Raw genomic sequence first — 12181 nt, forward strand, 5'->3', positions numbered from 1 at the left:
GCCCCCAATAGCAGCAAAAAGCAGTGGAAACCTATCTGTACCTCCCTGTCTTTCATCTCTAAAGACTCCTGGCTCGGATTCTTTAAGTGTGAGCCCCGCAGGCGTTCACCTCCAGGAAGAGAGGGAAAGGGGGTGGGGGATTTCCGGGAAGCTAAAGGCAAAACACGTGGGGACTGCACAGGGGTGGGTGTCTCCTGCAACCTGGGACTGCTGTAAAGCGCGCGAGCACGTCTGCACATCCATACTCAACAACGATACACAGCACACTTAGTACACCCACACCCACACCCAACCGTACACCCTTCCCCCCGCCGACTTCCCACGCCCCTGCTGCGGGTGAGCAGCGGATTTCCGGAGAGGGGAGAGTGCAGCCCCCTAGAAAACTGAGGGCGTGGCACCCACCCTGGCGGCGCCTGCTGCCTCCACCCTGGGGTCCAGGGAGCTGGGGGAACTGGACGAAGGGATCGCGCGCGCGGGAAAAGCCGGGTCCAGCCCGGCGGGCAGCAGAGCGGAGGGCGTAGTGGGGAAGTGAGCGCCCGGAGCTGGCCCCGCCCCCCGGCTGCCGGCCCCGCCCCCGCTGCGGCGGGCGAGAGGAGGGGCGTGGCGGGCGCGGCCTATATAAGGCGAGGGGCGGGCGCCGCTCTTTTGTCTTTTGCTGCAGCAACGCGAGTGGGAGACTCGGGACCGCGGACTGGAAGCGGAACTTCTCGGTGAGCGGCGCCCTGGGGCGGAAGCCCAGTCTGGGTGGGGTCTGAGCGGGTTTTCCAGACGGGTGCGCGGCGGCCTCGTCGGGCGCGTTTCCCCGACGGGACGCCGGGGCGGGCGGGCCACACCCTGGGGCTGCGGAGCCGGGTGCGGGACGCGCCCAGATCCTCGGCCTCTGAGCTGTCGGGAACGCCCCAGCCCGAGTGCCACGTCGTGGAGCGGAGGCGGGGAGGGCAGAGGGGGCCGCTGGCTTCCGGCCAACCTCCTTGATTTGCCTGCTACGATTGTTTTAAGAAAATGGCAGACAAGCCCGACATGGGGGAAATCAACAGCTTCGATAAGGCCAAGCTGAAGAAGACTGAGACGCAGGAGAAGAACACCCTGCCGACCAAAGAGAGTAAGTCCGCCCCCGCCTCCGGGTCCGCGGGCTCCCAGCCCAGTCCCCACCCCGCCCTTCCCGTTTTACCCAGCCCCACACCCCATCCGGCTGTTGCTTCCCATCGGGCGGCCCCAGCCCCTGTTTCTGTTACACAAAGCGCCTCTCTCTTCCCAGCCCCACGCCTCTTTCTTAATCCCTAGACCTTGTGGGTGCCTTGCCCAAACCAGGTTTGCAAGCGCCCCGTTTGGGGGGGTTGCCAGGGGTCCCCATCCCCCAGTGTCGATTTCCTGCTCTCCACAGCCATTGAGCAGGAGAAGCAAGCAAAGTGAAGTTTCCCGCGAACCTGGAGGATTCTCCACCGCATCATCTTGGAGACCCTAGCCGTGATGTGGAGGAAGAGCCACCTGCAAGATGTACACGAGCGACAAGCTGCACTGTGAACCCGGGCACTCCGTGCCGTCGCCACCGGCCCGCGGGTCTCTGAAGGGGACCTTTCAATCGGACTGCCAAATTTCTCCGGTTTGCCCTGGAATATTATAGAAAATTATTTGTATGATTAATGAAAATAAAACACACCTCGTGGCATGGCTGGCGTGCTCTGTCTCTTAGTTGAGTATGCGTGGGTAGTGCCGCTGCAGCGAAACCCGGCGGCGCGCTGGAGTCGGGAGTTCCTGCCGCAGAGCGGGGGAGGGGGTCGCAGAATGGGCTGGCTTGGAGGGGACCATCTTTTAGTTTGGGATTTGCCTGTTCCTCCGTAAGATTTCATGGGTTATTAGCCGCTTATTCTTGCTTATAATGCAATCGGTGCAAAATTGAACCCCACTTTTCAGTTCCTGGAAGCTGTCTTGGAAAATGCTTTGGCAAAAGGGCATAATTGTTTTTGATAAGCTTTTCCAGTTCGACCGTTTTTGTTTTTATCTGGACGCCTCATAATTCTGATGAACACCAGCAGAGAACAGAGTTCACGTCAGAGAAGAAAGGGGGGAAAAGACCGAATCCAGAATGTTGGAAATTGGGCGAGGTCACAAAAGTCCCCCATTAGCTTTCTCTTGGGGCCTGAAAGAGGAGGCATGGAAACAAAGGCGGGATCCAGGGGAAGAATGCCAGAATATCAGAACTGGAGGAACCAGCACCAGAACTAGAGGAGCTGTGGGGGACAGCCTAGCTTTTTGTCTTTTAACCCGAGCTCAAAAGCGTTAGCCATTAGAGGGAGTGCTGGGCTGAGCAGCCTCGAGTGCTGTGATCAGCAGGAAGAGTGGGGGTGTGGAGGGAGGGCTGGCGCCGGCAGGGGCAGCAGAACCCTGCTGGGTCACACCCCTGGTCCCATTGGGAAGGGCCGGGCCAGCCCGCAGGCCTCAACGAATGAGGAAAGCCTGGTCTGGTGGGGCTTTCTGAAGCTTAAGGAACAGGCTTGTGATTCTGGGTGGGGAGGAAGTTGGGGGGTGGAGTTCCTTCAAAGGAGGATGGTGATAACATTGTGTAGCGATTTGTCCCCTATCTGCCTGACCATGAGGTTTCCTAGCAGCTCAGTGGTAAAGAATTTGCCTGCTTATGCAGGAGACACAGGTTCAATCCTTGAGTTGGAAAGATCCCCTGGAGGAGGGAATGGCAACCCACCCCAGTATTCTTGCTTGGAAAATCCCATGGACAGAGGAGCCTGGCGGGCTATATAGTCCATAGGGGTCCCAAAGAGGCAGAAACGGCTGAACATACAGTGCACTGCCTGACCATCGCGCTGGATGGTCGGTGAGGGCAGGTATTTGAAGTGTGACCCCTGTCCAAAGGGACCTTAAAATCCAGTGGGTAAGACCTCTGGGACCACAATCAGGGATATCTAGGCTGAGGGAGTCATTGCCCCTTTGACATGGAGGGGCTTGACAGTAAGACCTGCGCTATGGAGGCTAAGTGGGCCTGGGGAAGAGAAATAAGGGACACACAGGCCATCAGGCCAAGGGACACTAATCTTTACTGGAAGTGTACTATGGGCCAGGCACTGTGCTCAGAGCTTTAATTCTCAAAAACTATTAAGGCAGGATCACTGCCTTAATGCATGCGATCCCTGGCTTGAGAAGATATCCTGAAGGAGGAAATGGCAAGCCACTCCAGTTTTCTTGCCTGGGAAATCCCATGAACGGAGGAGACTACAGGCAGGCTACAGTCCATGGGGTCACAAAGAGTTGGACACTACTGAGCACGCACATGCATGCATGCACGCATTAAGGCAGAATGATTATCATCCCATGTTACTGATGGGGAAACTTAAGATTCAGAGAGACAAGGAATTTGCTCAAGACACACAGCCAGTGAGTAGTGGAGCCAGAATCTGGGGACCAAGGGGTGCTTTGTGGGACCCTAACAACCTGACGTTCAGTATATCTCTTGTGTCCGTTTCGTGAGCATCCACTCCTTGAAACATTAATAATTGCACCAGTTGGGGTCTATTGTTGGTAGACTGAGGAAAAAGGAAATAAGAAATCACTACCACCTTCAAAAACAATAGCACAGTTGTCTGCGGGGCAAGAGGGCTTTGGAGGAAGATGAAGCTGGATGGGGGATCAATGGGCTGGAGTGAGAGAGATTGGGAGCGCCTCTGCTATTTTCACCTCTGCTGTTTTCCGTGGGATGGTCAAGGGGGGTGTCTCTCAGAGAAGGGGTTCTGCAACAAAGATCTAGGGATTCGAGGAGGAGAAAAGTAAACACCTGGAGGGATAAGATAAGCATGTTCCCTAGGGGAGGAATGCATGCTCACCCAGTGGCCGCTGAGGAAGAACAAAAAGCTGGGCTGGAATGGGCATGGCCTAGGGAGCTGAGGTGTGAGAGGCCACGAGATGGGGGGACAGGTCTTGACATCCTTGGGCTGTTGGAAGGTTGACTGCTGAGGGGTTCCCTCCCCCCATCCCAAGGTGCTGCATAGGCACCCCTCATGGGGATGAAGCATCCTGTCTGGCCACACCCCACTAAGGCCCCTTCTGGACCAGCCTGCTCTCCTGCCCCGGTGGGGAAAGGAGATGCGGATGGGCAAGGCGGGTGTGAGTTATCATTGCGGAAAGCTGATCACACTGCCTTGGTTTACGAGGTAAGACTGCCTTTCCTCAACTCATCTGGGCTCCTGAGCTGTTACAAGGGTGCACATCTAGATACCTCTCAGCCTGAATGGTAGAACCCCAGAAGACAGACCCAGAAGGCCAAGTACTGGCCAAGAGGCCCACCTTCCTAGGCCCCATCTCTTTCCCCCAGTTGATCCCAGGAAATCCTGTGGGTGTCAGAACCAAGAAATGGGGTGTCAAAGAACGCTGAAGCACCTCAGGCCCACCCTCACCCTGCCTCTTCCCTCCCTTATCCCACCATTTTTATTCCTCTCCACCTGGGAATAGTGGCACCCTTGGGAAAGTTATACTGAATTACTGGTTTCTGCCCTTTTCCTCCTATCTAAGCATTCAGGAACCAGTTATTGGTCCAATAACAAAATGAGGCTTACTTTGAAACTAGAATACAAGTGTAACGTTTCTTTTTAAACACATCTGAATTGAATTTCTGGTTTCGTTTCCTTTTTAAAAAAATAATAATTATTTTTGGTTGCACTGGGTCTTCATTGCTGCACACGGGCTTTCTCTAGTTGTGGTGCATGGGCTTCTCATTGCAGTGGCTTCTCTTGATGCAGAGCACAGGCTCTAGGGCACACAGGCTTCAGTAGCTGCGACTTGTGGGCTTTAGTTGCTCCCCAGCATGTGGAATAATCCCGGACCAGAAATCAAACCCGTGTCTCCTGCATTGGCAAGCAGATTTCAATCCACTATACCACCAGGGAGGTCCTGGTTTCATTTTCTTTTTATTTATTTGTTTACTTATTTATTTGACTGCACTGGGTCTTAGTTGTGGCATGTGAGATCTAGTTCCCTGACCAGGGATCGAACCTGGGCCCCCTGCATTGGGAACACAGAGTCTTAACCAGTGGACCACCAGAGAAGTCTCTCATTTTCTTATTTCATTTCTAAGACAAGCTTTGATAATTAGGCTTCCGTGTTGTGAATAAGGCTCAGGGCTTGGGACTTTCCACTGTCATAGGGTGCACCAGAGTGCTCAGGAAGACAGAAGGTCCACACACACACACTCCACCTTCTGTTCACTAAGCATGTGCTCAGTGCCTTGTATGTACCCCAGGCTGCTGGAGCTGGGAAACCAGATGAAGGCCACCTCAGGGAGCACCTAGGCTAGATCAGGAGGAAGTCCCAACACTTCTCAATCCCCTATATTGCTCTCCCACTCTCTTCTCTCACCCTCAAACACTTCCTCTTCTCAGGCAATATTAGATGCCTTGAAATAATAGTCTCTCTAGATCCCTCACTCAGCTTCCCCTAATGTTAGCATCTTACTTCATCATAGTCCAGTTATCACAATCAAGAAATTAACATTACACTATTATTAATCCCACTCCTGGGCATATACTCAGACAAAACTACAATTTGAAAAACTACATGCACCCGTATGTTCATAGCAGCACTATTTACAGTAGTGAAGACATGGAAACAACCTAAATGTCCATTGACAGATGAATGGATAAGGAAGACGTGGTACATATACACAATGGAATAGTCCTCAGCCATTAAAAGAAATGAAATAATGCCATTTGCAGCAAAATGGATGGACCTAGAGATTATCGTACTAAGTGAAGTAGGTCAGAAAAAGACAAATGCCATCTGATATCACTTATATGTGGATTCTAAAATACAGCACAAATGAACTTACCTATGAAGCAGAAACAGACTCACAGATATAGAGAATAGACTGTGGTTGCCAAGGGGGTGGTGGGGGGAGGGGAGGGAAGCACTGGGAGTTTGGGATTAGCAGATGCAAACTATTATATATAGGGTGGATAAACAACAAGTGCCTACTGTATAGCACAAGGAACTGTATTCAATATTTTGTGATAAACTGTAATGGAAAAGAAGGAAATGGCAACCCACTCCAGTATTCTTGCCTGGAGAATCCCAGGGACAGAGGAGCCTGGCAGGCTACAGTCCATGGGGTCGCAAAGAGTCAGACACAACTGAGCAACTAAGCACACATGGCCTGTGTGTGTGTGTGTGTGTGTGTGTGTGTGTGTGTGTGTGCGCGTGCGCGCGCGCTAGGCTGCTTCAGTTGTGTCCCACTCTTTGCCACTCCATATATATATAACTGAATTACTTTGCAGAACACCAGAAACTGACACAACATCATAAATCAACTATACTTCATACTTCAACTATACTATATTTTCTTAAAAATAAAAATGTTAATTATCCTACTATTAACTAAATAAAGATCTTATTCAAACTTCACCAGTTTTTCCATGAACGTCCTTTCTCTGTTCCAGGATCCTATCCAGGATCCCACATAACATTCAGTTATTTCTCTTTAGTCTCCTGCAATCTGTGATCAATCCTCAGTCTCTCCTTTTTTTTTTTTTATGACCTTGACACTTCTTATAAGTGTACCGTCAAGTCTCTGCCGAATGTATCTCAATTCAGGTTTGTCTTGTTTTCCCATGATTCGACTGATGTCCTAGGTGTATTTTTGTAAGCTGCTCCACATTCTTTTTGGAGTGGAAAGAAAATCCTAAGTGCCTTTGTTCCCATGCTTTCCCCCACCTTCTGTCATTTCCCTTGAATGGGAAAAACCCTCCTGTGTTTCTCCTTTCTACTCTTCCTGCACTGCTCAACCAGATGTGCAGGAAAAACTCTCCTGTTTCTCCTTTACTGCAACACTCTACTCACAGAATACCCTACCTCGGGTCACCAAATGGATGGGTTTTCCACAGCAGGCAATTCTCTGATTCTCTGGACACCAGCTGGGTGTCCCACAATTCAGTTCAGTTCTGACATTGCCTACCCAGAGTTAGCAGCAGAGCGCACAGGTTAAGGGCTCAGTGCCACGAAACTGCCCTCTCCCCCAACTTCAGACACCAGCTGCAAGTCTGGCTTGACAGTAGACATTGAATAGACTGAGGCTGAGCAGAGCACGCCATGACCCAGTGACCCCAGGCCTAGTGATGCATTCCAGAGAAATGTGTTCACCAAAGGACATGTCCAAGAATGTTCCACTCATATTAGTAAGAGCAAAAACAACCCAAACGTCCATCAGCAGAATGAATAAACAGATCTGATGTATTCACACAGTCAGTCATTGAATTACTCATCAATAAAAAGGAGCCAAGTGCTGATACCTAATATTGTGTGATTAAATTTGGATGACATTCTAGGAAAGGCAAGAATACCTTTCGATAATACAAGTAACAATACCTTCTGGGGTGATGAAAACACTGTATTCCTTGACCAAAGTGGTCGCTATGTGAGTGTGTATGTGTGTAAATAGTTATCAAGATGGACACTTACCATTCATGCTCATATGTAGTTCTCCATATGTATGTTTTACTTCAGTAAAAAGATTTTATAATCCTATGAAGAGCTAAGGGTTCCCATCTTGTAAGACTGCATATTATTAGCTCAGAGGAAAAAGCAGAAAATTATATAAACAGAGCCCATATCTGGTTCCAAGGGGCAAAAGGAAACCACGTTCCTCTGGCCCTTTCCTGCCTTCTTCCCTGCCTTTGAGTGTTTCCCCCACTTTGAATGACCCTCCATCTCTTTTCTAATTTGTCAAATATTAGCCATCCTACAAGACCTTACAAATCACCACCCTCTCCAGTTAACCCACCTGGATTTCTCAACCAATGGCATTCTCTCTGTCCTAACTGCCTCACTCTGTTGTTTCCTGCACACATCTACCACATTCTTCCTTAGATTGAATAGAAGATATATATTCACTGATACTGGTGACTCCCACAGTAGCCAGTATATAGCCGACACTCAATAAACACTTATTGAACTGTCACTGAAATACCCCACCCTGGCCACCTCACCTGCTCCATCTTGGCCACACTCAAGCCAGGGCTGCTACCAGGCCCCCGACTGTCTTACTGTGGATTCTCTTGTGCATTGACAGGGCCTAAGCCTGATGGCCGTGTGGTTCAGGGAAGCCAAACAGCTTCATTTCCCTCCCAGAATCAGAACAGGATGCAGTCCTGTGACAATGAGGGGAAGTACAGTGAATTCACAATTGAGGCTGTTGATGAAAATCTATTTATTAATTACCCAGATGGTAACTGAGTCTCAACCAGTTCAAAGATTTTAGATATTGGGTTGCTGATTTCTGTGAAATGCAGAGGCTGTGTTCTTGTTCAGTTCAATTCAGCAGGCATTTTTTGAGCACTCAGTGAGTGCTTATCACTGTACTAAGTCTGTGGAAGCTGTAAAAGACAAAAGCCAACAAACTATGAAAGATGCAATGAAGTAAACAGTAAAGAGAGAGAGATAAGCCCAGCACCATGGGAAGTTACGTGAAGTAGTTGTTAACTCTGGACAGGAGGCTGCTTCATGGGGAAGAAGCATTGAATGAAGACCCAGAGGAGCAAGAATGAGAGCAGGGCTTTCTTAACAGAAGGAGGAGTAATGCATAATGATACCATAGCAGTTCCATGGGGAGAAAGAGCAATGGTTCAGTGAAAACAGAAGAAGCTTCAAAATTACCCTAGAAAGGTAAGTTGAGCTCTTTATCCTGTAAACAGTTGAGAGCCACTGCAGATTTGAGGTTGGGGCAAAGTGATCTGGAATGTATTTGATAGAATGTAAAAGATGTTGTGGCAGACACAGAGGGTTATCTGCCTGACCACTATCATCACCTCCACCATCATCACCACCACCAGTTCCACCCTCACAATCATCACCACTACCACCATCACTGCCACCACCACCACCAGCACCCTCACCACCACCACCACCATCACCCCCACCCCCGCGTCTAACATCACCACACACTTCTCATTCTTTCCCATCCTGCCTTCTTCATGGCCAACGGAAGCTCGGTTGTATTTAGATATGAAGCAGCTGATGAGCTTCAAGGGACACAGCCCCAGGAGTGAGTCTTGATTATGTAAACCTAGGGATCCAGGGGTTCAGCATCATAGAAATTTGTGAGGTTGTTTTGTTTCTGTGTGATTGTCACAATGATTAGGGGACACTGTTGTCAGTTCATGGATAAGGATCGGGAATGCCTGACATCCTGCAATGCACAGGACAGTCCCACACACCAAAGATTTGTCCTGTGCCCTGCACGACTTTTTAAAAGACTCTTCATTGTAGTATAATTATGTATAGAAAAAAATACACAGGTCATAAGTGTACAGCCTGATGAGTCTTCACAAACTGAACATACCCCAGTGCCTACTTCCAGTCATGCATTGACCCTAACTTCTGATTGAATCTACACCAGTATGCTCACTTTTGAACTTTATATAAGTGAACCCATGACTTGTGAATAAACCACTAGACATTTCTGTAGATGAATATCTCTTTATAATCACTAATTGCAACAATAACAAATTTTGCACAATTTTATTCTACATTGCATTTTCTGAGAATGCAACCATCATGTAAATGTAAATTAAGGGTTGCCTTTTTTTAAAGCTCAGAGTTTTACAGTTGATCACTGCTGCAGAAAATCACCACACTGAGAGCAATATCGCTCTTGGTTTTTAATTGTTGATACAGCACAGTTGTGTCAGTTTTCATCTGAAGCTGCTGGGTTCAAGGTAAATGCTACATACAGGTGAAACAAACATAAAGTGCAGATTGCTTTTTTATGTGCAGAATATTTTTGTGCTATATTTTTTTCATTTTTTTAAAAATTGGAGAATAATTATTTACCATGTTGCGTTGATTTCTGCCGTACAACAGTGTGAATCAGCCATAAGTATACATATGTCCCCTCCCTCTTGAACCTCCCTCCTTAATCCCATACCATCCCACCCCTCAGGGTTGCCACTGAGTACTGAGTTGAGCTCCCTGTGTTATATAGCAACTTCCCACTAGCTATATATTTTACATATGGTAATGTATATATTTCAATTCTATTCTCTCAATTCATCCCCCCCTCTCCTTCCTGCACTGTATCCACAAGTCTGTTCTCTCTCTGTCTGTGTCTCTCTATTCCTGCTCTGCAAATAGGTTCAACAGTACCATTTTTCTAGATTCCATATATACGTATTAATATATGATATTTGTTTTTCACTTTCTGACTTACTTCATTTTGTATAACAAGTTCTAGGTTTATCCACCTCACTAGCACTGGCTCAAATTCATTCCTTTTTATGTGTGCCGTATTAGTCAGCTTTTGACAGCTTGTGCTCCTGCAACAAACATCTCCAAAAATGTCAATAGCTTACAATGACAAAAATTTATCGTTTTTGTTCATATATACACCAACGGAAGCTCTGCTCCTGTTCCATATGTCTTTTTCACTATGAAAGCCAGGCCAAAGGAGAAACCTTATCTAAAACTTGCTGCTGTCATGGCAGAAGGAAAGAGGAGTGGCGGAACCACATAATGGCTTTTCAAGCTCTTCTCAGAAGTGACACTTCCATTCACATTACATTGAACAAAGCAAATCATAAAGCAAGCCTGACATTAATTGAGTGAGGAAATATAAGTCCCATCCCATCAGGCTGGGATACATAATTCTGATTTAGCAAAGGCAGGGAATAATTTGGAGTCCTAATATAATTTACCATATATATTGAAATGTATATCCATATAATTTTTGTAAATTATCTTTCTTTATTTCACTTTCATATTTCCAATGAGGATTTGTAAGGATTTGTTTTTTGAGTATGGGTGTGGATAGATTATATTATCTTCGATTTTCATTTCAGGAAAGAGGAGTGCTATAAAATATTTACACAAAAGGAGATGTTGGTTCTAAGAGGCTGAGAACCAGTGGTCTGAATCAATCATGGTAATTCCATTCCCTTGCAGAAAGTGACTAAAGAATACATATGGGTTGCAATTCTGGCCAGGGAGACTCAAGAGGAAACTCTCAGGAGGACTTCTGAGATGATGGTAATTGTACTTTGAGGAAATAAGGGAAAATTGCACATGTCACTGTGTAAGCGTGTTAACCTTGAACCACAACAGTCATCTTAAAGCCACAAAGGGCCATGCCAAAATGCTGAGAGTGGAAAAATGAAAAGAATCTGGGTAACTGAGGAGCTGCTAAGTTTTCCTGAAAATGCCTCATCTTTGAACTTTTTGTTATATGAAACAATACATTTTTCTGCTATTCAAGGAAATCTGTAGTTGAGTTTTCTGTTCCTGGTAGTCGAAAGTATGCTACAATCACCTGGAATGGGAAGACTCTAGGGGCAGAGATGTTAGTATGTAGAATATTGTAATAGTCCAGGCAAGAGTTAATGAGGGCACTTCTCCAGTGGTCCAATGGTTAAGAATCCATCTTCCAATGCAGAGAACGCAGATTTGATCCCTGGTCTGGGAACTAAGATCCCACCTGCCACGAGGCAACTAAGCCCCAGTGCAGCCAAAACAAAAAACACACAGAAACAAAACAAACAAAAAGGGGAAATGAGGACTTGAATGAGAGGAAGACCTGCACATAGTAGTGTGTTGGTAAGTGCCTCACAACTAGTTCTCAGTTCGGGGTGGAGGTGGATAGGAGCCAGGTTTGTAGCATTTGCCAACATCTATTGGCTTCCATGGCGGCTCAGATGGTAAAGAAGCTGCTGCAATGCAGGAGACATCGGTTTGATCCCTGGGTTGGGAAGATCCCTTGGAGGAGGGCATGGCAACCCACTCAAGTATTCTTGCCTGAAGAATCCCCATGGACAGAGGAGCCTGGCAGGTTATAGTCCACGGGGTCACAAAGAGTTGGTCACAACTGAGAGACTAAGCATAGCACAGCACAGCAATTATTGCCAATACCAAGCTACCAGCAGTTTAACCACCAGCTTGTCTGCTTTCTGAAAATTCAACAATTGGATCTTTGCAAGATGGCACCAGCTGGCTTCAGCACAACCCCTGGCTGTGTGGATAGGAAACCCAGACAGATAGGCAGGATTAGTAAGACTCCAGATTATGTGGGCAGTTATAGAAGCTGTAATGTGACAAACAGGCAAACAGAAACAAACTTTTGCTCATCTCTGTGACTTCATTTCTGTGCTTCAAGAGTGAAAGTTCAAAGCGTCCAATAACTGGGGCATTTCCCAGGAAG

The 12181-nt window shown here is 47.4% G+C and overlaps 1 protein-coding gene across 1 annotated transcript; it reads left to right on the forward strand.

Annotated features, from left to right (window-relative positions):
- The first annotated feature begins 647 nt into the window (after positions 1-647).
- On the forward strand, positions 648-1669 carry TMSB10 (thymosin beta 10). The gene is made up of 3 exons (XM_081596923.1): positions 648-710; positions 1000-1102; positions 1385-1669. The coding sequence occupies exons 2-3, from the start codon at positions 1003-1005 to the stop codon at positions 1411-1413; spliced, it is 129 nt and encodes a 42-aa protein (XP_081453049.1). The 5' UTR covers positions 648-710; positions 1000-1002; the 3' UTR covers positions 1414-1669.
- The last annotated feature ends 10512 nt before the right edge of the window (positions 1670-12181 follow it).

The sequence above is a fragment of the Giraffa tippelskirchi genome, chromosome 4 (genome assembly GCF_054371585.1).
Source record: "Giraffa tippelskirchi isolate mGirTip1 chromosome 4, T2T-mGirTip1v1.2.pri, whole genome shotgun sequence".
Lineage (NCBI taxonomy): Eukaryota > Metazoa > Chordata > Mammalia > Artiodactyla > Giraffidae > Giraffa > Giraffa tippelskirchi.

Excerpts from the sequence above, each read along its gene's own strand:
- TMSB10 (XM_081596923.1), top strand. The coding sequence starts at position 1,003 with ATGGCAGACAAGCCCGACATGGGGGAAATCAACAGCTTCGATAAGGCC. Across the intron at positions 1,103-1,384 it reads CACCCTGCCGACCAAAGAGA|CCATTGAGCAGGAGAAGCAA; the intron begins GTAAGTCCGCCC and ends TGCTCTCCACAG.